The sequence below is a fragment of the Vollenhovia emeryi genome, unplaced genomic scaffold (genome assembly GCF_000949405.1).
Source record: "Vollenhovia emeryi isolate VEMERY1.0 unplaced genomic scaffold, V.emery_V1.0 DF939155.1, whole genome shotgun sequence".
Taxonomy (NCBI): Eukaryota; Metazoa; Arthropoda; class Insecta; order Hymenoptera; family Formicidae; genus Vollenhovia; species Vollenhovia emeryi.
In genome coordinates, this window is record NW_011967211.1 from 1474312 (window position 1) to 1502019 (window position 27708).

Genomic DNA, 27708 nt, shown 5'->3' on the forward strand with positions numbered 1-27708 from the left:
TTTTTTTCAGTGCGGGAATCCTTAGTTTACGATGTTTTTATCGCAAACTATTTAAATTTAAAGCACTAGGACTTTCAGGTCCTTGAAGCCGTCGGAAATCCTGAGATTTCTCATGACTGTAGAATGTCAGACACTATTGGCTTCCTTGGTACAAAACGCTAATTAACGCTTGCGCTATTCTTTAGACTCCACTCACTGCGTTTAAATTTCGTTCGTTTTTCAAATCTATACAAAGTTTGAATCCTCGGTATCTCAGATACTAAAATACGCAGAAATCCCAAGATCCTTTTAGTTAGAAACGCATCCTCGTGCGCGAGGTAATGTTTGACGACGCACATGAACGCGTCTGATTAATTAAAGACCTGCACTACTTGGATTTTCGGTCTACGTTCGAACGTAATGTTCTCAGTTCCATCGATCGAGTTTTGTTACCATAATTAATGGAATATTCGAGATGCAACATTTTTATGTGTTTTTCATTTAATGTATTGAAAAATTGGCGATACTAATAATATTGAAACATCAAGAGAACGAAGTACCGATCTATATGTGTGTAGAATAGGATAAGTAAATAGAACAAGTGTTCTCCAACGTGAGTTACATAATAGAAATGATCTCCTCGGAATAGTTTGCGAGATGAGCAATCGAGCGTTGTTTCCTCATCAGCAAGACGGAAAACACAACTATCTTATGACTTCACTGTTTATCATAGATCAATCGAGCGAGCAATTACGGCACGGGACCGTACATTGATCGTAAGTGGACATAAACGGAAGTAATTCAAGGAAAATCTCAAACGAGCAAGAGGCTTTCTGGCTATAATTGTAATAAAAAGAAAAGGGATGTGTTAAACGGAGATGAGCGCGAGCGCTTATCAGAAATTATGAAACCTGAAATTATCACTTTGTCATTTAAGCGACCTCCATGTGCATGCGGGCGCTATCTCTCGCTTGCTTCTCGGTTCTCTTTCAATCGTGACGCGCGTAAACTGAAGAAAGGCATTTATTTAAATCTACTTCAGCCGCTTGACAATTCTTTTTCCTCCCAGAATTCGTCGTGAATATTTTGAAGTTTATCGCGGATACATCCGCGAGGCGCATTCGACTGAAGAACGAGAGGCCTATGGTGCCGAAGTTTAGCAGACTCCCTAATTCAGCAAGTGACCAAGTACCGCTTGACCGTTAGAAAGTTACTTTTACATGCTTTACGGAACACTTAGCTATCATCGTGACAAGCGTTAACTCATACTAATCATCTACCACGTAACGCCTATCGGCGTGAACCTTTGACTCCGCGCTTCTTCCGGTGAAAGAACGATTTTCCTCATTTGTCTCAGGTGAAGACGAATCCTCGCGATTCGCGCTCGATCGCAGAAAGTAAACCGTGCATTTAATTGTAAGACCGACACACGATCGGTTCACCGCCTTGGAAAAGGTGCACGCGCGACGATTCAAAGAAAATTATTATTAAGCTGCCAGGAACCAGTCCGGACCGAAGACGGGCATCTTTCCTAATGAACTGTTTAATATAATATCAAGTTTAAGTACGTAATGGAAACGTAAACGTACGAGAAACCGATAGTCCAGGCAGCACTTAATTCTCGACAATTATTTCATGATTAATGATCCGAGTCCTTACCTGAGCCAGCCGACTGTCACCATTTCTGTCACCCTTTCGACTCGCTGTGTCTTCGCTGTTACAATCGCGTGTCTTCTCCCGCGCACGCCGCGGTCCCGCACGTTCTTCGCTGTCGCTTTCGGCGCACGAAGATGTAATTCGGCGAAAATTCTCCCGTTCGCTCACACAAGTTCTTATTCTTTCTTTTTCTCTTCTTCTGTCTCTCTTTCTCTCGCTCTCTCTCTTAGATGTTACACTGATCGCGCGGATAACATCGAGAAGAAACACGTCTCTTCAACGGCTCTCCGGCGGATACTGAGAGTCCCGCCACGGGTGCCGTGATAGCCTCCTCTTTGCACAACCACGCGGCGAGTGAAAGCGAGAGGTGCCGCCGTGTTGGTCGCCGCTTTGAGCGAGAGCGCGAATATGAGAGCGAGCGAGCAGCACGTACGAAAAAGAGAGGGAGAGAGAGAGAGAGGGATTCGCGCGCGAAGCAGTTCTCTGCTCAAAATCGTCGCGCCGAGCACGACTGAAGAGAGTCGCGCCGCGGCGCGGCCGTGCGACGGGGAAGAAATGGGCGCGATGCGTTCGGTTCAGCGCGTCAAAGTCACCGGGCGAGTGGAGGCGAGAGGGCAAGCGGAGCCGATGCGTGCCCGGCAAGAAAGCCGAGAAGGAAGTTTCGGCGCACGGGGGAGGAAAGTGGCTACTTATGCACGAGCTGTCTCGTTACGGCAGCGATGCCGGAGATAATAGACATCTTCGGTGCCCATTATACTTGATTTATGCTCATAACGAACGCGATAACGGGAGTACCTTCTTATATGAGTTCCCTATAATCAGCCCTTAAGCACCGAGGTTGCATTTTGAGTAACGCGGCTACGTAATCGGCTCGACCGCAGTAAATGCAGAAGTTGCAATTTATGAATGCGGATAAGTAGGCGGTGTAGAAATTATGCCGGGCGATAGCGCTGATCCTACCGTTCCGTGTGTCCTCGTAGTAAAATTAGGAATGTATGACGTGGATAGCTAATATCTTGTATTTCAAAAATCAGCCCATATCGACGGTCTCGTTATGAATCTTAGAAGTGCTTTCTTCTTTTAACTAATAAGAATTCTTCAATGTCGCCAGCGATACAACGTCAGTGTTTTCTTGACCGCACCTGGCATTTTTAATTATGCAGAAAATTTATTGCGACAAATATTATCTCAGCCAGGGTTTGAACCGGGACCTCCCTACACTCTAGGCGGGTTAATTTTGTCAATTTCTTTATATTATCTACCCTGTGAAGAGTGCATGGTCAGTACAGAAAATACGTTAAAGATGTAGGATTTTAAGTGACGCGTTACATAGCAATCCATTGGTGTATCGTGCGAAAATGCACGGTTGCGTTTTTACGCTTTCGGATCAAGATGGAAAGAAATAAGTAATAATGGAAAATATATTCTTTTATTAAAAAATATGTTTCAAAATCGCATTACATATGAGATGAACCAATGTGCTTGGTATTTAGAATTGTGTGGTTAATTGCGAGTTAAATTATGCAACCATTGTTCTGATATCTTTAAAGCTAAAACACGTGGAGAACGAGAGAAGCCCCGAGAGCATGATTCGATATGACAATGTGACACGTCACGTCGATTGTCATGTTGCAGTTCGAGGAATGGCGAGGGACAAATCGCAATTGAAGATCACAAACATTCTCAGAAACGACAGAGAACGGAGGCATAATGAGCATGAGAAAGGCAAAGCCGACACAGACAAATAAATGCCGTCCAAGGAAACCGATCAATGCCTGCGCGCGCGATATCGGGAACGTCGAACGGATATTCTGCCCCGTAATATTTTCCGCTTTTATCCGCTTTTACGAGTGTTGCAAAATTCAGAATGTTGACACCTCACCTTGTGCATCTTGTACTTGTACAAATGATTGCAATAACTGTTGATAATACGTGGAAACGTTAATCGGTGATGGATTTTAATATATTATAATTAGAGATTTTTTTGGACCGAAATTTGAATAGAAATTAAGAGCATTTTAATATGTTAATTCATTTGCGTAAGAACCGCCTGTTTTCGATATTATTCAATTTGTTATCAAGTTGTTGAAATGTCGAATTATCATTAAAATATTCAAAGAATTAATAAATAATTAATTACTTGCACACTGTATAAGATAATTTTCTTAACACGCATCTTTTTACAAAATAATTTAATTTTTTCAATTTCTTTATATTACTTCCCCCCCCCCCCCTCTCTTTCTCTATGTTTTTATCCAGATAGACAGGATTTAAACCGCTCAATGAAAATTTAGCAAACTACACTTGAACGAGGACACGGTAACCAGCATGTGTGAACGTGTCTTCGTCCAAGTACAGGTGTTACGGAGGAGGTACGATGTCACGTCGTGACCTTGACCTTTGGAAAAAAGAAGCCAGTCGAAAAGCACTCGTAGACGTATAATCTTCGGTTGCCGAGAGAGATTTCTCTGTAGAAATCGAGTGCTCGATTAAGTTGAGAGGCGGGAGTTGAGACCAGACAATAAATAGTAAATAACTGAGAGGTGGAAATTTGGAGTCAAGACTTGAGAGTCGAGAGTTCGAAAGTTGAAGGATGAAAAATAAAAAGCTAAAGGTTAAGAGTTAGGAGCTGACGATTGACAGTTGATGATAGCCGATTATATGTTGAGAATTACGTATGACTCACTCGCAGCGACATTCATTCGCCCGGTTATTGTTGTATTCGGATGATTTTCACGCAATTTTCAATATCGTATTCTTGCGCCAACGAAAATGCGAATTCCGAGGGAACAAGTGAAAAAATGCGAGCGTAGAAAGATTCGAGATAGTAATAGCGTTTTAAAATCAAGATAGCTGCTTCGTGACTTTCTGTATCCAGACCTTTGAACTTTGTGTACATCACTCAAAAAACCTTCAAAAATCACTTTTACATCATAGTTTCAAAGTTATCCGAATCTCTTCTCACTAAGGAACCGCGACACCTGTATGGAACTATTGCCAAAATTAAAAAGTAGAAATCATAAGAACAGTAGGCTGAACTGGGAAGACGATAATCACGGGATCTGTAGTGAAAGTATTCGAGACAGAAAGAAGTCACTCATTCTCCTTCCTTTTCCCCTTTCAGCTACTTTCATCGAGATTCAATAAAATAACAACAAAAATAATTAAATTTGCGTAATCATTCATTCATTATTGAAAAATGTTTTGAAAGGATAAAAGAAAATGGCTATCGCACAAAAAGGGAAAAAGCAGAAACTTAATTGTACGAGAAAATTGGAATGTCTCTTTCCATCTATAATATTTTCTGTCTTGTACTTGGGGATATTAATTAATGATAAATTATAAAACCATCTATTAAGATTTGCACGTTATATGGATCTTATTACATTTCGATAAAATATTTTTATCTCTCTTAGACTAAACGTAGTTTGACATAATTGCAGCTCGATCTGTTTCAATTCTTGTTTCGAAATTGTTTGCGCGAAAGAAAAATTAAATCACGAACTTGACGAATCGATGAGACAGTCGCTGTCGCATCTGTCACCGATTTCACTGAGCAATTAATTTAATTTGCAAGTACATTTGCAACATGGTTCCTTCCCATCGTTCTCTATCCCTTTCCAGCGGGGAAAAAAAAGAAAGAGGGATATTTCGTTGATGTCACAGTGAAATTCGAGAGATCGTCTTTTCGAGGTTACCTGCAACGCAGCACATTTCCATCATGAATTTATGTAAGACGTTTCAACGAAATATGTATGTCATGACAAATAGTTCCTGTGCTTTTATGTATGTATGAATCGGTAGGCATTAATCAATTCAATTTTTTATTGAAACTGCAATTTCTGAGATTAACAAAACTCCACGTACATTTGCAAAAACACGACTGGAAAAATCTACTTAACAATATATATATATAATTTATGTCTGAAGATTTTATATGACATTATTAGTTAATATATATTATACATTATATGTATTATAGTAATAATAATAATAATATATACACGCATGCAGTAATTTACTTGCTATTAAACGTGAAATTTCGTTAAACACTTTTATTTTGCGTGTGCGAGCAAGTGTTTACATACGTATATCTCGCTGCAGCGATACAACTTGCCAAATTAATTCTGCATTATTAATTCCTGCGCAAGAATGCGCGCAAAAGTGTCAAGCGGCGCGATTGCGCTTTTCCAATTCTCACGCCGTGGAACACTTGGAAAACTAAATGTACGTAGTCGAACAATGTGCTACATATAAATTTTTAATATTATAACAGGCTATTCTATACGTAATCTTAAACTTGTTTTTCTAAGGGCGAATTTGACAAACGTCGGTTAACTGCTAACTAGAGTTGGGTCAACTTCCTATCTTTCTCCATTTTGTTATCTAAGAAGACACAGAGAATGAATTAACCTTCGGTCAGCAGTTGACCGACGTTTGTGAAACTGGCCCTTAGAAAGGTAACAAAGAGTTGTCTGAAACAAATAACATAAATAAACTGTCTGATCTACGATGGTCTTTCCTGCCGTAACTCGACTTGTGCATACATCATTATATCGTGGAGACCCGCACCGGCGGCGACGACGGCAGCGAGAGTGGCTACGGGCATTACTCAATGACTAGCGATCCACATGTGACTGTAGCAATGTAATCTCGCGATGTCCCACGCGATCTCTCGTAACGAGCCGTACCCGCGATTCTCGCCTCTGCGATCAATGATTCGAGGCGTTCGCAAGCCAACACCGTTGTTAGCGGCGTCGCGATGCTAACGACTGCCGTCATTACTATCATCATCATCATCACTTACCCCGAGACTCGAGCGAAAGTTTCGAGCTGAACCGTTCGAAGCATAAGCATAATTTCCCCTCGAATATATGCTTCGCTTCCGTATTCCGCGCTTCTTTGATTAATTGTCGCGGATTTGCCGTACGAGAGAAAATCACTTGCACGCGCAACGTTAACGTAGAACAGCTTGATTTTAGCATCGCGACAGGCAAAACATTTTGTTTCTGTATCGTCGTTCGATCAGCACACCTTATACATTAGGGTATAGTTTATTGTTAGCCTTCTTCACTTTATGATAAATGACGCGCAGAATGATTTTACCTTATAGATATAATTAACGATCGCCGTACTCGGCTAGATCTAAATCATATTTTCAGCGCACGGCGCGCGATAGTATCTACGTGAGGCGTGTCACGAGACTACTAGAAACCGGCTCTATCAACTATGTCACACGAACGACAATTCACTAGTCTCTCGTGTCCAATTTACTTTCATCGACAGTGAGCAGAAACTCTGGGAAAGTGCGTATATGCGCTGGATTAATCCTTACGTACTGTGTTGCACGTTAATAACTTAATTACAATTACGTACCGTCGCGCGGCAAAATCTCGCCGAGTCATCGCGCAAGTCTCTAACAATACGGTAAATCAATGCTGTAATAATTAACGACCTATCTAAGTTCAGTAAGGAATGCAATCTCCCGCCTGATCTCGTACGCGTAAATCCCACTGGTCTAGCGCATAAGACCGAATAAAAAGGACGATTGCAGAAGAAGGTCGTGGGGTCGTTTCTAAAAATATATCAGCGAGATAATAGATCTTCAGAGGCGAAATCATATGCGGGATGGGAGATATTTTAGCATACTTAATGCCGTTCGCGCGGTGAGAGGGATATCGGGCGTTAAAGATTGGGAAAAGTTTAGTCATCGCGACGATGCCGGTAAACCAGATTACCGCAGAGCGAAGGAGGTCAATACCTTCTCGCAGGAATTCAATTCCATGTTAGTCAAGGACTGACGAGTCCGTATGCGGCAAGGACGCGCACACCTTATTTCTCCGATCGCCAAAATCTCCCGTGCTGACACCGCGCGATTTTTACCGAGCACAAACACGTGTCGGAAAGGGCACGGCTGCTTACGAAATTCTTTCGTACGCGGAATTCCTATAATTAAATAGGAACGGAATTCAAAGGTGCAGAAAATTTCGTGGGGGGGGGGGGGTAGGGAAGAAACAGCCGCGCACCTTTCTTTTATACTCCATTTTTTATACGCTCCTTCCGTCTACCTTCTAATTTTGCGACATAGCACATGGCGAGGTGGATGCCTCGGGAATTCAGGAACCGAACGAAGAGACAAACGAGCCGTACACTGACCCGCTTTCCGCTGCAGACATCCTTGTTTCGTAACGCTGATGTTCGCTCGATGTTGGCCAAAGTTCGATTTGCTGTACGCTATCCGTACAGCCGTTGTTAGAAAATGTATCGACAGCTGACAGACGGGAGAAACAATTTATATTAATTTATAATAGAATATCTATAGTCTATTATACTAACTAAAAGTACACTGAGCAAATTTTTCATCGGATAAACCAATTAGATAGCGTTTCCGATGGTTTATTTTTACAATTACATTTTCCGATTAAATTATGGATGTATCCGATGAAATTTATCTGATGAAATTTGACTGAAAAGCCGATCACATTTTTCATCGGATATATCCGTTTGTTATTGGATTATCCGATTATATTCAATCGGACATTTTTCTCAGTGTAGTATATGATGTCAATACACGCACTGAGAAAAATGTCCGATTAAATATAATTGGATGATCCAATTACATAATAACAAACGGATACATTCGATTAAATTGTATCCGTTGGAAAATGCGATCGGTTTTTCAATCAAATTTCATCGGATGTATCCATAATTCAATCGGAAAACGTAATCGGAAAAATTAACCATCGGAAACACTATTCAATTGGTTTATTCGATGAAAAATTTTCTCAGAGAATACATAGATAACATATTAAACGAGCATTTAACTCTGTCAGTATAGTCTGAAGGAAGAGGGTGCAGCTACCTATGCACTACTCTAACCTTTCATAAAATTATATTTTTCTTAAATTAGACGACCAAATCGCGCATTCCTTTATTCCCGAAGGGATTGAAAAAAAAGACTCACGAAAGTCGATTCGGTATTTTCTAAACGAAAGGCCAAGAAACATAATTTTACAGGAAAACTGATGCTATTTGGTACCCAACTTCACATCCCTCGCAACTTCTCCTTTCCTTCGTGTCTATTTCGAAGCTACGAATGGAAAGTGCTGTTATGAAGAGTCAAGTAAAATTTGCAAACGAATTTTCTTCGTTAATATTCTTGATCATCCACTAGTAACTATTCAAACTATAAAAGCTTATCGATTTTAATTTCTTTCCTTAAACGTCTACACATATCTAATCTTCATTTTATACATCGGGAAACAATGTACCGTTTGTTGAATGAAAAAAAATGGACATTTTTGTCATTTCCAAGTGACATCCCCCTTGAGAAGAGACGCCGGCTTTTTCTGCTATGCGCAGGTATTAGTCAATGCTGTTTCTTCTCATGGTGGTACCAGGCTCATCAGATATACACCGACGACGTGGCATCAACGGGGAGCATCTGATACTTGCGCAAGTGATGCAAGCGCGGGAGATGCAGCTGCAAGGGAGAAGAGAAGAGAGACCGGCGTTCTTGTCATTCCGTAGGATCGGTCGGTTAATGATTATCGAGATACGCTTCGTAATGCACCGGGCGCATCGTGCTGCATGCATTGCTACATGCGCCGCGCCACATAGAATGAAAGGATAAGAGTTAATTCGCATATTCCCGCCGCACGCTCGTTATCGCCTCTGCTCTTCTCATCCTTCGCGCTTCCTCACGTCCCCCGCTTATCTCCTGACCTTTTCATTATTTTCTTTTCATTATTACATGTCGTTACATTCTGCAGTTCAACGGGTGTTTTTCTTTTCTTTTCTTCTTCTCAACGTGCAATTTCCGATATCTCTTTCTTATCGAATTCTATAAAACGGATGCGAAGCACATAATGCCAGGCAGATGCTGGATGACGATAAATCCGTCCAATTTTGTCAGCCGAGTTGCAATAGCTTCCTGATGCGCGTTTAGAACCTTGCCTAGGAAAATGACTGTAACGGGGCGCATCAAGGCGCATTGCCCGCAAATTGTAACTCCATATATAAAAAGTAATGCGAAGCATCCTTTTCTTTGCTTCCTTCTTACCGTTTATAGAAAAATTGGGCCTTAACTGGATTTTCCAGAAAGAAATCAGTTGAATTAATCGTGGCGAACGTTTTGCTATTTGACGGCCAATGAAAACTAAAAAAAGCATCGTCATTTCAGTCGTTCATTAATGAGAGAAATAAGATATTGTTGAAGACTCATTTTCATGTATTAACATAACGACTAGATATTCCACGTAACTTAATCAAATCAGTCGTTGCATTAATTGCTAAAGAATATTTAATTAATTCTAAATAAAAAGTCTTAACAATAGTCCAAAAGTCGCGATATTTGGTGAACAAGAGTTTCCTTACAATCGAGTGTGAAATACGATAGCACATATCAAGTATTTGACTCAGTGCAGTGAACATTACTCGCGTCCCGTCATTGAACATATTTTTTATGAAAAAATCACGGCCTCCCGCCGTATATGCCAAATACAAATTTTATTTAAATTCACGAGGTTGCATTATCCTTGGAGATTCAAGGGTATCAGTGGTTTGCATTACCCCAAGTACAGAAGAAATTAGTCATATGGCAGAACCTTCTGATTTTTGCTGCAAAGTGAGATATAATTTGACAATATTATACATTAATTTCTAGAAAGAATTGCAAAAGATAAAATGCATTCTATTGTATAATAAAAGAAGGATACCATACATAAACACGATGTGATGTTCTGGAATAAAAATTGAATTGAACAAACTGAAATTCGTGCATGAAAATTGTTCAAAATTATGCAAGTTATAACATAAATTTGGTATCATAGTAATTTTGTCACCATTTACCACAAAACTCGGAAAGATTGATTGTTAAGAGCTTACAGCCGAATATATCGTAGCATCAGAATATTTTATCCTGCGTAGGATCAAAGTATGAATTTTTTTGTGTCCTTGCAGTTTAACATAATCGCGTTTAGTCGCTGTACACTTCGCGAACGAATAATACTGTAAACGTCTGCGCGCGCGTATCAGACGATATTATAATATAACACCAGCAACCTTGACAATCACATCACGCGTGATCGCAAGCTAATATGAAGGCACTTACAGGATCTACCTCTGAACAATGCGTCAAATATATAGCGATGACGTATTCGGAGATACCTCGAAACTTCGTACAACATCCGGGCGTTCCACCGACGTAACGATTATCCTTCACATTCTAAAAAAAAAAGCAGTATCCGGATGTCCTTTTTGTGGTATAGCTGTATGGAATTCTTACACGGGACAATTTTAAAAAATCAACCATAAAAATCGTTCGTAAGATAAAATAAAAAAAACCTAAGTAACGCGTTCTCGTTCTTTTCCATCTAAGTGCAGACACATTCATATATCGTAAAACAATTCGTCAAAGCCTCCTGTCGTCCTTACCATAATTAATATTATAAAATAAAAATTCGCAAACTTCTTTCGTCGCTGGGCGGACCCCATCCTTCCCCCTCCTTGAGTCCAGATTCCAGAAAGGTGCGAGGATTTATTGCGGCGCTATAAAAATTGTAAGACCAATTCCGGATTTCGAGGAATAAATATTCAGCTTCTCGGAATGGACTTTCAGTCCATTTTAATATTTCCATTTCTCAAAAGGACCGTGTCCACACACTTGAGCGCAACGTCCGTCATTGGATTCGAAGAAACGGAAGATTTTTCGAAATTCATTATCATAACGCCGTCGCGCCGATGTCTCGTTGTTTTCGCATACGTCGGGCGTTTTTTGGTCGGCGTTACTCCCCTAATCATCGCTCGCTGCGTGTAATTTGAGGAAAGATCGAGCATGTCTTAACCCGCAAATAAACTGGCAAAAATGCGCGAGGGCAAGAGTCACCTTAATGTCAAGATATAACTAATATTTATCGGCGCACGAAGGGAATATTCGTCATGATTTGAACCCACGTCTGACCCGACGTTACCTCATGCACCGTAGGTCGTCGGAAATTCATCTTCACGGCGAATATCGTCGTGAAAAGAATCGCATAGTGCTCTTGTTGATGTAACGTGGCTCAATTTCCCGAAATTTCAAAAATATCGAATTTGAACTCTTCTATCGTGTGTATTTGATAGCTGAGAACGGTCTCTTACCCCTGCTGGAAATAATTTTACAAAATTCTACAAAACTATAAAATATAACTGCCAGAATCTAAGAAATTCTACGTAAATTTAGAAAGTGTTATAAAAATCAACATGAAAATTCTAGAATTGGGACACTTTTGTTGATTTTTTAAATATTCTACAAGTAAGCAGATGCTTTAATTCTTTAAGATTTTGTTGCTTCTCAAATTTTGAAAACTAGTAAAGTTTGGTACTAATTTTTACAAACTTGTACATTTTCATGAAATACTACTTGCAACAATTTCTTGATTTGAGGACATTGTAATTTGTGGTACTATTTCGTAGATACTTTTACAAAACAATAAATGCTTCAACGAAGATATAAAAATTTCTACAAATGTCTATTTCAAGTCAATTTTTTGTAGTTATCTATAGAAATTTTTTCCACTAGGAGATCAGAAGTATACTTATTTATTGTTAAAGATACTAGAAAATGAAAAGATTATATAACCTACTAGATTATAAAAATATTAACGTTATCAGATTATAAACTGACGTTGATAAAAATATGATTATATAAGTATTATATGATTAGCCAACATGTTATTACGTGATAATACTGCGTAAAATTATATAACATGAAAATAGCTCGGAATATTTTAAATGATCTTACTACTACGCGCGTACATGTAAAATTATATTTAATTTTTATGATACATTCATTTATATACAGAGGAAAAGTCCTCCATTATGGGATAGGATTCTAATGTGAGATAGCAGGCTTCAATGTCCAAATTGAATCGCAAATCTTTTTTAACAATTAATTTTCCAACAGATGTTACTCCAAGAGCAATAAATTCATGGTGGAACCAACGGATAATGCCTATTAATTTAGCGGAAACCCGGCTATCCTTAGAATCCTGTCTCATGATAAGGGACTTTCCTCTACTTATAGTATATATGTAATTAATTTTTGTAAGTTTGTTATTTCTTGATTATTATTACAATATTATTCTTTTTATAATATTATTAACATTATAAAAATTAATTCCATAAAAAAACTTTATAAAGGTAAAAAAGTTGCCAAATACATAGAAACCATTTAAAATCGTATGTCGTTAGTCAAAATTAATTGCTTCAAAATATCAATAATAATAAATTTAATTAGACCTAGTAGAAGTATTACTGAGATAAACGCAAGTCTTAAATTAATTTATTTTACTTTGTCTATGACTTGTAATTTTACACAAATGTTGTCATATAAAACGGTATAAAGATACGATCATATTTTTAAATGACAATTAATTTTTCGCTCTAAACTTGTTTTTAAATGCATTCTTCACGTCAAACTTGTATCATCTTATACAGTTATCATCTTTTAAGCGGAAAGCAGCTATTATTGCAAGCTAATCTTTTACACATCCCGACCATGCAAACTAAACTTCCGAACCACAAATTCGTTTGCTCCCTGCAAACTTGTCGCAGAAATGTCAAACAGCCGTAGCACGTTTATCGGCTGTGCGGCTCCCCGTTTACATGCCGTGTACGAGTTCTCTATAAATATATGCGTTCCGTCATTGTAAGAGAAAGTATCGTTGCCGCAACGATAGAGAGAGTGAGAGAGAGAGAGAGAGGGGGGGGGGGAGAAAGAGAGGTCATGGAATAGTTTTTACGTGCGCTATCTTCAATTCCGAAATCGTTGCTACGTTCACGAGGCCACAAGTTGTGTTGTACATCAAGTTACAGAGAAGTAGAATGAAGCCCGTGCACAACTAGGTGTAAATTATAATCCCAAGAATCTTATCAACCAAGGATGTAACAGTTGTCTGAGAAGGCAATTCGACGAAAAAGTTGGACAACTAGTTTGCGAAATTTGAGAGAATACATATTAAATGTTTGATATAATAAAATCAGTTTTCGGACGAGATATATTCTCACGTCTAATAACAGTTACATAATTTCTTTCGCTTTTATCATCGTCGCAAGATTTATATTGCGGAAATTACTGCAAACTATCGTGCATAAAATTTTTATTCCTCGGAATTACATTCCCTCGGCTCATCCGCGTGATCGCGTCAATTCGACGAAAAACGCGACTAATTAAGATTCGAAGGATATGCGAAAGCTGATGTGATACGCCAAGTCCTGCGAGCCGCGCGGACATTAACAAGTCTCGTTATCGGCTCGTTGCTGGACGGGTAACAGTTACGTTAGTCGCGTCAACAGGTGGGTAAAACCACGTTTACGACTCCCGCGATGGCGTATCGCGGCGACAAGCACTCTCATGCAAATGACGAAGTTCGCCGATACATTGTCAGCGGGAGAATGCCGGATGAATTAATGATCTCGTTGTATCCTATTTTAATTAATTGTATGATGCGCGTGTATTCCTGGTACACAGGCCGACGCGTCGTCGTCGTCGTCGGCATTTTGCCGGTATTTTCATAATTAATTATACAGGCGAGGAGGCGGCGTCTCACGTGTTCCGTTCGCGGAACCGGATCTAAGCTGCACACTTCGGCCGAAAGAGCTGACAGCCAGTCACCAGAACTTAATCATTACTGTGTTCTGCGCGTAGGTTCTCTTCCGTTAAAGCAACCATAGCGTTTTCTTAATATTCATTCTAATTCAAATGCGCCACTTCATATTTGAAAGTTCTCTTCGAGGTCAGTTTTAAATTTGTCTATGCAGAAGGGTACACAGTTGAGAAATCTGTGTTAAATTCAACAGATGTCACATGTCCCAAACGGTCCACACAAATTTTTGTGTTAATTTAACATAACGTGGATATGTTAAATGATGACACTAATACTCTGTTAATATTTTAACACAAAATAAATGACTGTTCGAAATCACTCTTATTTGTGTTATATAGAATAAAATCAACATTTTTTATTCTGTAAATTTTAACAGATAAATCTTGTTACTAATAATATAGAACACATGTGTTGTGTAAGTTTAAAAAATAAATACGCATTGTGTTGTTTTAACATGGTGATAAAATTACAAATATCGAACAAATAATACAATTTTGCTGAATGTACCGTTTCTCTCTTTCTATAAACCTGCTGGGAAGCAGTTGAGCGATGTAAGTGAGGCATAACTGCTCGCGCATCTGCATAGATCTCGGATAGATACTCGTCAGCAATCATAATATATATACGGTTAAGGCACACGTTCCATTACGATCACGCGACAAATTGTGCAATCCGCTAATCCGTGTTCTTCCTAGCTCTCGCGTAGGATCGCACGTCGCGCGGTGTATCCGTTGCTCGAACGCAAAACGGCGACGGCCATGCCGTTATCTAACGGCGTGCGGGGAATCTTATGCGAATGGGATACGATGCGGTGCGTTGCGTCACCCGCGGAATTAAGATCCGATATATTTATGTAAAAAATGCGCAGGCACCCTTGCGCGTGTTACAACCTTACAACAGTTCCGCTGAATTATCCGAAAGGCACTCGCGCGCACAGGCGCGTACACAAATCGACAGCGCAACGGTAGCGCTGTTTCGTAATAACGAGTAAATAACGAGCGACTAACGAGTGCGCCGTTTAATTACGTTATGTCACGAGGAATTGAAATTCTTGATTTGCCAAAATTTGCTGGAGATTATGTGACCGACTTGTCGTCAGCCACGGAAAACGAGCAAAGGTAACCGCGACAGTTGTAAAAATTAACAAAATTTAAATATTTCTAATGCAGCGTAAAAATGCAATTCAGATTGCATCGCCTTTTATATGTGTCGCAGGGATTTCGTTTTTTTGTTTTGCAAAATCCCTAGGAGAACCACAAAACACCGAGATATCATATCCAGCGATTTTGCAAAAGACCGTATTTCACTTATAAATTAACGTAAAAACTATGTAGGGTATTATTATAGTACAAGGTGTGTTAATTAAATTAATATTACGTGTAGAGGAAAGTCCTCTGTTATGAGATAGCAGGTTTTCAACGTCCAACTTCAATGGCAAATCCTTTTTGCAACGATTACACGATCTAACAATCAATTTTCCCCTAAACAGACTTCACTCCAAGGACAAGGAAATTCATGGTGGAACCAACAGACGACGTCTATTAATTTAGCAAAAACCCTGCTATCCCATATTAGGAGCCTATCTCATAATAGGACTTTCCTCTAATAATTAAATTAATGTGTATTAATCACATTAAATTAATGAATATTATCGAGTAATATAAAATCTAAATAAATTCACACATTATTCCTGAAAGATATTCCATTTCAATTTTAATTTTCTAATTATATTACAACATGTTACGCTATGCACTCTAATTGACAATTTTCAACTTCTTAAAAGAACTTATCGTATTATTAAAGCCAGAATACGGTGTACTTGAACCTCTCCCTTAATATCGTCGACGTTACACATCGAGGAGTTAATATTTCTCACATCCCATGCACGCGCAACGTTATAAGTGTACCTGACGTCCGACGCCGATCCGTTTTCACTTTCCTCCGATAAATATCGCAAGAGGAAAACAACGAGGCGACGATCGCCGATGGTTTTCGCCGCGTCGCGTCGCCGGAGCGTTAACCCGAGGCGAAGCGAGATGGCCTCGTCACAGTATTTCGCCGGGAAAAAGAGGAGAAAGAAAGAAAAAAAAAACGGCAGTGCCACGTCGCGGAGTTCCGTGTCCTTGCGGTGGATCGCGAGGCTCGGCGTCGATTATTACCATGATTTTCAGAATGCACTCCGTGCCGCAATCCGCCGCTTGCAAAACCGCTGTTGCGCCAATACCTGAAGCGTGTGCACAACAATGAGACTGTTAAAGGTCTTTGCGCGACCGCGAAAGCCGATCACTCCACCGCTTGAGATGGAACATTTCGCAGTTTAGCTGACGCGCTTAGAAAAGACAAAAAAAAACCCCCCCTATTATCCCGAGGCGACTCCGGTGGATCCTGGCGTTTCTCCGAACTTTCGTTGGTCTTGAAATTGTCGTCCGCGCGGGAATTTTGCTGCGCGGTCCCGCTCGAATTTCAAAAGTCGAGGCGTGTCGAGAACACGTCGCGCGATCGATTATCGAACAATCGTTGCCACTGTCGGCGACCAGCTGCGCGGCGCCGAGCGTGGTTAGGTCCCCGTAACCAAGATATCGTCCGCGAGAGTTGCTACCGTCCGAAAAGTAACACAGAGCAGGATGAATCTCGTTGCGAGGCAGTGTTTAAGGATTTTAGGGAGCGACGTTGGGAGGCAGAAGACACCGCACAGTCTTCGAGCTTCCAGCTTTAAAAGCGCTCTATGCCTGGAAAACTTGCATCCGGGTAGCACGTTGAAGCTGCACACTCCAACTTTCGTTAGTGTACACTGTTCTACTTAGAAATACTAATGAACAAAGTGGCTTCCGCTCGTATACCGCTTTTATTGTTATTAATTGCGAGGTCTTGAGTAACATAACCTCGATGTCCACCGAGCGGTACCCTTGCGGGAAAAAACGCTCAAGTGCCGAGCGTTGACGCTCGATTGTCCCAGTTTACTCTCAAATTTGGGCGTAAACAGCCAGATTTAATATTCCAAGGTGTTGTGAAGGCTCCCAAAAAGAAAATATGTAGAAAAGGAAAGAGTGCCAGTGTGTGCCACAAATGAACGGAAAACGGTTCTTGCAAATTAGAAACAAAATTTCTCTTTAATAAACGTTTCGACCCAGATTTGAGTATTTACGCTCGAGTTTGAGAGTAAATTCCGACAATCGAGTGTTGACGCTCAAAACTTGAGTGTTTTTTTTCCCATAAGGGTATGCTCATTGCTCGTTCACTTCTCAGGTGCCGGATCCTAAAGCGAAATTCAGTGGTTTCATACCCCTGGACAAGGTGCAAATAACATACAGCGGTAGCAGCGGGCCGGGAGGGCAAAACGTGAACTGTGTAAATACCAAGGTGGACTTGAGGTTCCAGGTGGCCAGTGCTACGTGGCTGTCGGAGGAGATTCGAACCAAGTTAGCGGAACAAGTGAGTAGAATTGTATGCGCGAATAAAATTTGCACTGGTTGAATTCAATTGCAAACCGTAGCTGAACAGATCTCCGTCGAAAAACTGCGGTAACGTCGAGCGATACGGATCGGGTGATGGATCTAAACGTGAAATTGTTGTTTCAGCACAAAACCAAGATAAACAAAGACGGTTACTTAATAATCAAGTCGGATTTGACGAGATCCCAGCACTTAAATTTGGCGGACGCTCTGGAAAAGCTGAGAGCGATGATAAGAGCTACTTTGGTGTTGCCGCCGCAACCGTCGCCAGAGTCGGAAGAGAAGAGGCGGAAGAGTCTGCTGAGAGCCGCTAGGGAGAGGCTGCACGAGAAGCGAGCCCATTCCCAACTTAAACAAAGCAGACGAGGCACTGTTGAGTTCTAAACTCAATTTAGTTTAATTGATTATTTAAGTCACCGGTCCAAGTACTGTATAGTTGTACGTAAGAATGAGCTACATGAAATAAAAGAGGAGAATTTATATTTATGTGCTATGTATCTTTAAATAATCCGTAGTGCACGAGAGAAAAGGACTTGGAATTAGAATGATCGTTGAAAGACAAATCGAAATTGACCAATTCATGTTGAAAATGTAGGGATTGTGAAAATTTCTTTGACTGTGCTGCACATCACTTGAACCGTCTTCTTACATTCATAATAATGCACAAGTAGTACAAGTCGTGCAATTGGGACAAACAACTTTGGTTGAAAGTAGAAAAGGACAGACGCATCAATAGTCAAAAGTTGATTGCCCACATTCTTATCCGTAGTACACCTGGTTTCCATGGCAACGTCAATGCCGCGAATAAGAAAACATGGGCCGTGGAGGTCCGCCTGGGCCACGTTCGACTGCGGTGAACGAGTTGTAGCTTTTTGCCGTGAAAATGTCCTACCGCGATTTACGCAGTGCGTATATAAAGTTATTATTATTACGGATGTACGTGTGCACGTAGCCGTGATACGATTTACGCTTGCCTGTATAGATTTCACGGAGATGATGAGGGTGCTGGGTTATCCGAGGCTGATTTCCCTCGCGAACTTTCACGTGCCGAATTTTCCCCTGGTCGCGGAGATTCTGGTTTGGCTGGTGAAACGATTCGATCCAGACGTTAGTATACATGGCGATCGTGAGACTGAGGAGCAGCGTGTGGCATTGATACGCAGTGTCGCAGAGTTCATGGTAAATGATTTATACATGCAGAGGAAACCCTTACGGAAAAAGCACTCGAGCTTTTGCGTGTTGACACTCGATTGTCCAAATTTACTCTCAAATTTTGGTGTAAATATTTTAATCTGGGTGTTTGCGCCCAAATTGGAGAGTAAATTCGGACAACCGAGTGTTAACACTTATGGAAAAAACACTCAAGTTTTGAGTGTTAACACTTGATTTCCGAATTTACTAGCCTACTATCTCGTATTAGAAGTCCAGCTCATAATAGGGGACTTTCCTCCATGTGATTCTTTAAAAACAGCTAAATCTCTCTTATCTACTTTGTTTAGCGGTTTAATAAAATCATATTAATTATTGTTTATTCCACGACTCAATCATTCAATAAGCAAAGTATTAACAATTCGCCAGGTTTGAGTAGAATACGTGGCAGATGGGTATCAGCTGCATTCACATTAAGCTTGCATTCTGACAGTAGCGCCTGCGAACATAATCTGATAGTAGCTTGCGCTAGCAGAAATTCAGTAGAATTTGCCATTCTGTAATTACTTAAGTGAAACATATCATTTAAATGATTACAAAACGGTAGATTCTGCTCGGTTTCTGCAATCTGTCGTTGCATCCTATTAAAGGAACGTCATATTTGTTATTTAACTGTATTAGACACTCTATAAAATCTGTTTTCATAGATTTGGCTTATCTTATAATATACGATACATTAGAAGATAGTTGAAAGGGGTTTTTGATGAATTGTAACGGCAACACTTGTAATTTTCTGCGTTCTAGGCGTTGAAGACAAATGTAAAGTTAAATACAAAGAAGTTGTATCAAGCCGACGGTTATGCAGTGAAAGAGATGCTGAAGATAGCCGCGCTGCTGTACGACGCGCAGAACAGTAGCAACGCCGAGCAGAATCAATCAGGCAGTAATCAGGGCGCGGTGAATTTCGACATATCCGATAAAATTAACGAGCTGAAAACAACTCGTCAGTTGGCGAGCCAGTTAACTATTAACGGGGCGACCCTCTTCGACTTACTCGGCCGAGAAGTGGAACTTCGAGAGATTCGCAATATGAAAATTGCGAGGCAATTTGACACTTCGGAAATAGAAGTAGCTTTAAAAGATGTCGTCGAAAACACGCGTAAAGAGATCGATGAAACGAAGAAGCAGATAGACAATGTCAAGGTACAAATTTTCTATCCGATAAAACAGTTCCTGTGCGTTTAGAATTCGAGTAGCTCGTTTGACTTATTTCGATGTGTTCGCGATTGCGATATTAATTTAATTAATTAACGAATGTAATCTACTTTTGAAGGATACCGAGCAAAACTTGGATGCGAGAATCGAGAGACGGAAAACAGAGCTCGATAGGAATCAAAAGAGACTCCATACGTTGAAGAAGGTTCGGCCAGCGTTCATGGAGGAATTCGAAAAGCTCGAGGTCGAGTTTAGAGTTTTGTACGACGACTACTTACAGAAATTCCGATATCTAGCGTATTTGGAACACTTGTACGAAGACACGGCTAAGATGGAACAAGAGAGATTCGAAAGACGGTATTTGTCAACAACATAAAGATAAAAATAAGATAAAAAGATTCGTCACAAATAACGTATAAATAAATCGCAGGATATAATTATATTATTGATTTCAATTGCAGGCAAGCTGCAACGAAAAAACAACTGGAGCAAATGAGATCTGAAGATACGAACTTTGAAAGCATGATGGAAGGGAATGACTCTATATTTGCCACGAATCTTCAGGAGCCTTTAGTCACTCCCCTTACAAATCCGGAGACCACAACGGCAGAAAAATCTCGTCAATCTGCCAATGTGAAACAAAGTAACAATTTTCGTAATAGAACGTAATAATAACAATTCATATGTTATATATTATACTTTGATAATCATTTGCAAATTAATAACATATTTGAAAATGTAATACAGAGACATGTGAAGGAAATGAGTTGTTCCACACTTGTTTGAAATGACAAATTAAAAATGTTCTGCAGATACTGGAAGATCGTCAAAGATGCAGTATACCCAGCGGCGCATTTACGGTAGCATGTCTGGACGGCAAAGAGGTACGATTCAGGAATCGAATAATAGTGACGGCTCACTGGATAGTGATAGCGATTTACTGATCGACGGCGATCTTGACGACGATGACGACGAAGATCTTTTGAATTCCGTGGGTGCGACAGATATAGGCACGTATAATATCAAAACCGCTCAAGAAAAGCGATCCGTCAGTAAAATAGAAAGGCATTCGGATGATGATTTTTAATGCGAACAAGGTAAACTTTGTCAATTAGCTAGACTAGTTTTATATATTAAATGTTAATATCGAATAAAAAATAAACAATAATCAACAATAATTATTGATAAAAGTAACAAATTAACACCAAATCTGACTATTATACCAATTCAAAGTGTTTTTATTTTGTCATAAAGAATAAGAATTATTATTAATAATAAAATATTTTTCACCCACAATTACGAAAATGTAATACATAGCAATATAAAGTGGTTTGCATTAAATTATTTTTGCACAGTGGTATATTAAAATAGCACGTACAACTATAAAATAATTATTTTTTGAATAAATACGTGGCATTTAATGGTCTCTTCTTCAAAAATAATTTGTAAATCCTATCGTAATACATTAATTGTACATAAACAATATTAACGTGGTTTGCAGTGTCTTAAATGATATTGCACTGGAAAAGAAAATTAAAATACGTATTGTCCTAGTATCATATTTATTAATTTTGTCAATATAATCAATATCGACACATCGTCGACTGTAGCTCAGCACCGATCACACATATGTACCTTAAATCTATTTTACATGTCATGTATGTACGTGTCATGTAACGTACACAGGCGTGTATACACATATATACATAAACTTGTGTGCGTGTAAGAAACATGATTTCTTTTTGCATTAAATAAATAGAAAGACTGCTATATTCTCACACATCTGCCGCAACAGTATTCAGTATATTACAAAGTATCAATTCAATTGTCAGAAATCTCCTTTTCATCAACTCGTAAATTGTATCAGTTTGATACAATTGCGTTTTATCTTTCTATGAAATTCCCTGGTGCAGTTTCTCTTACTCTCATCATCGATCTATTTGCTTGTATATATATATATATATATATATATATATATATATATATATATATCAATTTTTTCGATGTTTATTATTGAAATAATTGTTAACAAAACGATCAACAGATTAGAAAATAATCATGGAATTTTGTGCGGCAAAAGCAACATGTCATGTTTTTAAAAAACGTTATTTATCTATATAAAAAAAATGTATATCACATTATGTGGCATTTGTTATGTTTTTTTTTTCGACTAGAGACGATTGCAAACGCGGACGAATTGTACAATAATTTATAGTATCACAAAGCCATTTACTTTTTATACTTTTGCGTATATATGTATAAAAAGATATGGTATATACGAGTAAAAACAAACACTAATTCACTTAAACTCCAAATTAAATTTATCAAATCTTGCAGAAGATTTTGAGAAAAAGATATTACACTGGCTGATCTTTTTGTTTAAACATATTTGTGTTTTTTTTTCAGCGTTAGATTTTAGAATTTTCAACAGACTGTATCTGAGGTAATTTTTCTCGGGAGCATACTGTAATTCTAGGCTGTCTCTGCAGATTTAATTTCTAACAGTCCTAAATACATATTATACATATATCGCTATGCTAATTATTGATTCTATGGATATGCATAAGATACATTGTGTGATTTACAAGTATCTAAAAAAAAGGTTTACCCTCGAAATAACGGTACAGTAGGAATAATAATATCTAATGTTGCTCATTTATCACCAACTGCTTTCTTTTAGCCCGCGATTTAGGCCTTCCATAACAATCTTTCTTAACGGTAATACAATTTGTCGCAGACGATCACGTTTGCTGCACGAACGAAAGGATTGTAAGATACAGATAGAAGAGTCCATATAAAATCGTAAGAGAGAAGCACCACCATATAGCGTCAAACTCGATAGACTTGGCAGGTTGTCTCCAGATTTCGCTAACCATTCAAGGATCCGTCACGTAGAAAAATATGATTAATTCGCGTCTCGTTTTCTTTTCTTTTTTTTCTCGTTCAATCTCTATTATCTCGTTGGTAAGCGTATTCTCTTGTTTCGCAAATTTAAAAACACGGTCCAGTGAGAGTTTGGTGAAAAAAGACGGGAGTTCGCTTAGTTCAATTTGAGAAAACTAAGGACCGCCGTAGTTGTAGAAATAGGTCCTCGCGACTTTCGGCGTACCGGTAAAATTGCCAATGTCCCATAAGATTTCGACGATGGTCTTTCGCTACCTGACCGACTTGCTGAGCGGGCTGGCTTTGATTCGCGGTGTCAATGCCGGGACCGGATCGAGCTCCGGAAGTGAGCACTCGGCGCGCAATTCCATCCACGTCTTGTCGATATTCGTGGCGAGCCGGTCCCTGTACTTATAGGCCGTTCTATCGACCGTCGACTGCGTTTTAACGCAGTCGTCGCCGCCAAACTCGCAAACACGATAATGATGCAAGATCGCGGCATCGGAGGGCACGTTCAGTGTTCCATGGCCTGGAATAAATTCCCAGACAAAGTGATTGCCCGCCTCCACCACGTCCTGTGGTTTACAGATGTACTTGGAACGTTGCTTGTGGGGATGCAACTTGGTCCTACGCCGTGTTTTCTTCAGGGTGATCAAACCGGCTTCAGTGGGAGTACGGCTAGTCGCCACGAATGGATCATCGGCCCATTGTAGGTAAAAAAAAGCGTTTTGAAAGGAAAACGCGCCCGTAGACTTGATGTTGATTCGATTTCCCATCCACCTAGGAATCACATTCCGCCACAAAATTAATGCTTATTCGCAATACATTCAAATCCATAAAACCAAGTTATTTGTAAGAAAATTAATTCTTTAGTCGCAAACGTTACACAATAATTCACAAAGTTCTATCGATCACGAAATGATTCCTAAAATACCGTGAGTAAAAATTAGCGCTTCAACTTTACAGTCAAAACGAGCAAAAGTTTGAAGAAAAATAATTACTTATAGCTTCGCGTATTGTTTGTTTATGACACTATTTGTCAATTTGAAAATAATAAGTTCGATTTGACAAATTTATCAATTCTAATGCATAACTTTTCAATCTCCCTTCCAAACAATTGTATGACGTACAGCTTATATTAAAATGGCGAAACCGTACCGTAACAGATCGATTATGGTGTCGTTATGCCTCGGTATAATGTACTCGTCCAGATCCACGAGCGCCACATACTCGTACTTGTACATAGATCGGTAGAGGCAATCGTTAAGCGCCGCGAAGAGACCTTCCGTGCGAATTTCCCGCTGGGAAATCATGTCGAGATGATGCCACGGTAGCACCGTAACCAGATCCTTGTTTTCGTAATATTTTAGCGCACAGCCGGCCGCTGCGCCTACAGTATCGTTATACAAAGTGACATGGGTAGCGCCCAGGAGTCTGTGCAACTCGATAAATTCCACCAATTGCAAAACCTATAAATATCAAATAGGTTTATATGTAAAGGTATATGAGATAAACTCGTAATGCGTTCATTTCTCCACGGAAGTTATTCATTAAAGTTTTCACGGGATAATGAATAAAATTGATTGATGAACCTGTTTTTACCCAGATGCACTTTATATCTATAAATACGCAATTATATCGCTAGATTGCCAAAAGTACAGCAGAGAAATATTTAAATTGTTATTTATACCGATACGATAAATGTCAAAAAGCGACGTAAATTAGGTTTGAATTGTAACACTCTAATTATAAACGTGCGATCATTTTTATCTCCAAGCAACGTACGCAATAGAAAAATGCTAAAGAAATTTGCTGGTTGCAAAAATTTGTATAAATGTACATCGAAACGATCATTCTCAAATTTTTCTCTACTTTATACACTACATTTTATGCGTGCATTTGAAAATTGCACGCTTTTGCACGATATTGTACAAGATAATTTTTAGTTTTTATTCTCAAACTTAAATATAATTTTCCGAAAAATAATTACGAAATGAAAGACAAAATGTGAATACTTGTATCAAAGTAGAATGTTCCGTTAAATTAGGAAAACGTGATGCACAAAGGTGAGAATAGTAACAAATAAATGTAAATAATACATTTGCACAGATTACAATGCAAAAAATGGAACGAATAAGAACAAGTACGGAAGCGGTAAATGTGATGGGGATTTGACGCACAAGTCCGTAAACTACATAGTCACTACGGACGTAATGGTCTTCCATTATTTAACGAGATGCCGTTTACACGAACAACTTACCCTATTGTAATAATAATGCAAAGGTTTGACGCAAACAGCCAACGCCTCCCTATCGTTCGTCCTGCTCTCGAAACGATTCTGTACGAGGATACGATTTGTCGGGACCGCTCGCAGTCTCGCCACGACGCTGACGGCCTCCGGCACCTTATCCGTCGTCGGAGATTCTTTAGGTAACGGGCATATCACGAAGCAGGCACTGTACTTAAGATTCCAATTCTCCCGGATCACCTGAAAGTAACGATGTGCGTTCAAGACACATCGAATTATTTCGAATATACGACGGCTTCGTATCATTTATATTAGTCGAAAGCAAACAATTTTTTAAAGCCCTGAACACAGGGTCCATAAGTTTCTCGAACCTTTTTAAAACAGTTTACCATTTGTAATATTTTCAATTATCACTTCTATCCTCCAATTTGTGTGCAGAGACACATACCCTTGTCCGAAACATTTAATTGTCGTCGCGTTTCATTTCTTTTCTTTAATTAAAAAATTTCCCTACGAAGTTAATAAGCCAGACCCACAATAAATACCAAAGCAATTGGTATATCACGATAACTGAAATATTAACATTGAGATAATATTACGGCGATGTTCTTTCGAGTTTGGAATAGTTTGATAGACCTTGAAATAACATTGCTTCACTGGAAGGGGCATACCTTAACTTTGGCAGCTACTGTTACCGAGGCAGTTACGTTTGCGCCGTTTTGCTGTCGGTACCAGAGCCTACACCAGACGCGCTCCGGTCCTCTGGTTTTAGTAGCGCTGATCACACGTACTACACCCTGACTCTTGCCAGTCGGCGTACCCGCGCCGCTAACTCTGTTGTCGAAATATGCCGAATAAACGAAAAACTTGAACCTAGACCAAACACACGTCCCATTATCTCTCTTCGACCGTGCCCAGAATATACACGAGACGATTGAAACTAATGACTAAAGTAGAATAAAACTGAATTGTCAAGGAATCGACCTTTTTAGAATCCTACGAATGAAAAGAATAGCAGCTGGCTTGATTTGTCAGTCTTGAAGAAAATTATATTTGACAACTACGATTTGTTTTTTTAGATATAGACAATGAAAATTACAATTTGAGTAGCTTTTTGTCGCCGGTGGTAATTAACCAAGGGGAATGTTTTTTTTTAAATCGACCAAACTGGCACAAATGATGTTTATTTTAGTCACGGGTCGAGACGTCGAGATATCATTTTTGCCAGTTTGGTCGATTTAAAAAAATTCCCCTTAATAAAAATTACTTAATAAATTTTGTTAACGCTTCACGTTTTATCTTCAAGTGTATCGAACGGATCTTCTTTTATATCTTTTATATAAAGTGTAAAAGATTAAATTGAGTCCTCGAAAAAGCAACAGAAATAAAAACGAAGCTGTAAAAGCATTACGTTTTGAAAGAAAATTAATCTGTTGCACGGTTAGTATGCGATTTCGAGGAGCGAAGTTGAAAAATTGCAGGAAAACGCAAGATCAATTTAGTTACATAATTATCACAGGCGAACGGACGAACCTTGTGTTGGTGACTGGCAACCATTCGGCATGCGTGACCTTTAGGTTCTGATCCAGCTGCGGTAAACGAGCTTCCAAGCTGGGCGGTAAGCTCGGTAAGCCACGCGGATCCGGGTGTATTACCGTCTTCTGACCCCCGTCCTCCCCGCGTACCAGTAACCCGACATGCTCGTCAAAGCTACCCTTCAAACCGGCGTAATCTTCGGCCTGGGGACATTAAGATTACTTACTCTTCAAAGTCAATATTGATTGATAATCAACGCACGTCTATGTGTACATAAATATATCCGTATATGAGAAACGACAGCGCAAAATCGGTCTCTGTAAAATTATCCACCCACCCGTCCAGATTTTAAAAAGAAAATTAAATTAACTAGCACGTGTTTAATAAAAGTTAAGGTCGACTAAACTTATCCATTGTTATTTCTTACCGATGGCAACCTAAAGAGATTATCATGTCTAAAATAAAATTAGTTCGGGCCCCGGAAAAGTTGTAGTCCTCGTGAAACGGTTGGTTTGTCGAGCGGTATTTTTATTGCTTTAAACGACGTGAGTGTCTCTTTTTTTTCTAAAACCAATAGGCGCAGTTAATAGAACGAGATTTACAAAATTAGTTTGTCTGTTCGAAGTCAAGGCGAATTGGGTCTTAAACTCGAAGATTCTCAGGCCGGTCAAATTGCGAGACGAGTTTTAAAATACTCGGGCTTTTCCCGCGGTATCTCGACGGGAGATGTAAACGGATGAAGAAAGTTTTGCGGGATCGAGCAAACTAATTTGTCAGGTGGTCGCTCGCTCGTATCCGGTTAAACTTTTCCACTGCGGCCGTATGTCTTTTCCCGAACCACGTTGGGGCGTCGTTCAAGCAAGCTGCTGTGCGGAGCTATTTTACCCTCAAAGTTCTTAGAGGCTCGCGTGAATCATTGTCCGGTACTAGACGCAAAGGGTGC

The 27708-nt window shown here is 39.5% G+C and overlaps 4 protein-coding genes across 7 annotated transcripts in view; 2 read left to right on the forward strand and 2 right to left on the reverse strand.

Annotated features, from left to right (window-relative positions):
• The window catches only part of LOC105565138, a 31000-nt gene extending 29015 nt beyond the window's left edge, over positions 1-1985 (reverse strand). The window contains exon 1 of the mRNA XM_012018087.1: positions 1639-1985. Coding sequence (XP_011873477.1) covers positions 1639-1661 — 23 coding nt within the window. The 5' untranslated portion in view covers positions 1662-1985. The remainder of the gene's footprint in view (positions 1-1638) is intronic.
• Positions 1986-16787: 14802 nt separating this feature from the next.
• Positions 16788-18333, forward strand: LOC105565137 (peptidyl-tRNA hydrolase ICT1, mitochondrial). 2 transcript variants are annotated; one of them, XR_001009173.1, is made up of 4 exons: positions 16788-17062; positions 17529-17714; positions 17861-18172; positions 18250-18333. XR_001009173.1 is itself a non-coding variant. In XM_012018085.1 (3 exons), the coding sequence occupies exons 1-3, from the start codon at positions 16907-16909 to the stop codon at positions 18116-18118; spliced, it is 600 nt and encodes a 199-aa protein (XP_011873475.1). In that variant the 5' UTR covers positions 16789-16906; the 3' UTR covers positions 18119-18220. The 2 variants fall into 2 exon arrangements, 1 of the variants encoding a protein (XP_011873475.1); XM_012018085.1 differs by lacking the exon at positions 18250-18333 and having other exon boundaries at positions 16789-17062; positions 17861-18220.
• A 222-nt stretch (positions 18334-18555) lies between these two features.
• Positions 18556-21878, forward strand: LOC105565141 (clusterin-associated protein 1). Its single transcript, XM_012018093.1, has 6 exons — positions 18556-18639; positions 18717-18913; positions 19688-20086; positions 20217-20455; positions 20560-20741; positions 20911-21878. Exons 1-6 carry the CDS (start codon positions 18618-18620, stop codon positions 21183-21185), a joined length of 1314 nt encoding a protein of 437 aa, XP_011873483.1. The 5' UTR covers positions 18556-18617; the 3' UTR covers positions 21186-21878.
• Positions 21646-27708, reverse strand: part of LOC105565140 — a 21816-nt gene continuing 15753 nt past the window's right edge. For all 3 annotated transcript variants that reach the window (XM_012018091.1, XM_012018090.1, XM_012018092.1), the window contains exons 4-8: positions 26763-26968; positions 25901-26102; positions 25242-25469; positions 24140-24450; positions 21646-23761 (exon numbers count right to left, since the gene is read on the reverse strand). In XM_012018091.1, the coding sequence (XP_011873481.1) occupies positions 23254-23761; positions 24140-24450; positions 25242-25469; positions 25901-26102; positions 26763-26968 (1455 nt within the window). In that variant the 3' untranslated portion in view covers positions 21646-23253. The remainder of the gene's footprint in view (positions 23762-24139; positions 24451-25241; positions 25470-25900; positions 26103-26762; positions 26969-27708) is intronic.

Excerpts from the sequence above, each read along its gene's own strand:
- LOC105565137 (XM_012018085.1), top strand. The coding sequence starts at position 16,907 with ATGAATCTCGTTGCGAGGCAGTGTTTAAGGATTTTAGGGAGCGACGTT. Across the intron at positions 17,063-17,528 it reads AGCTGCACACTCCAACTTTC|GTGCCGGATCCTAAAGCGAA; the intron begins GTTAGTGTACAC and ends TTCACTTCTCAG. Across the intron at positions 17,715-17,860 it reads GAACCAAGTTAGCGGAACAA|CACAAAACCAAGATAAACAA; the intron begins GTGAGTAGAATT and ends TTGTTGTTTCAG.
- LOC105565141 (XM_012018093.1), top strand. The coding sequence starts at position 18,618 with ATGTCCTACCGCGATTTACGCA. Across the intron at positions 18,914-19,687 it reads GCAGTGTCGCAGAGTTCATG|GCGTTGAAGACAAATGTAAA; the intron begins GTAAATGATTTA and ends TCTGCGTTCTAG. Across the intron at positions 20,742-20,910 it reads ATCTGCCAATGTGAAACAAA|ATACTGGAAGATCGTCAAAG; the intron begins GTAACAATTTTC and ends AATGTTCTGCAG.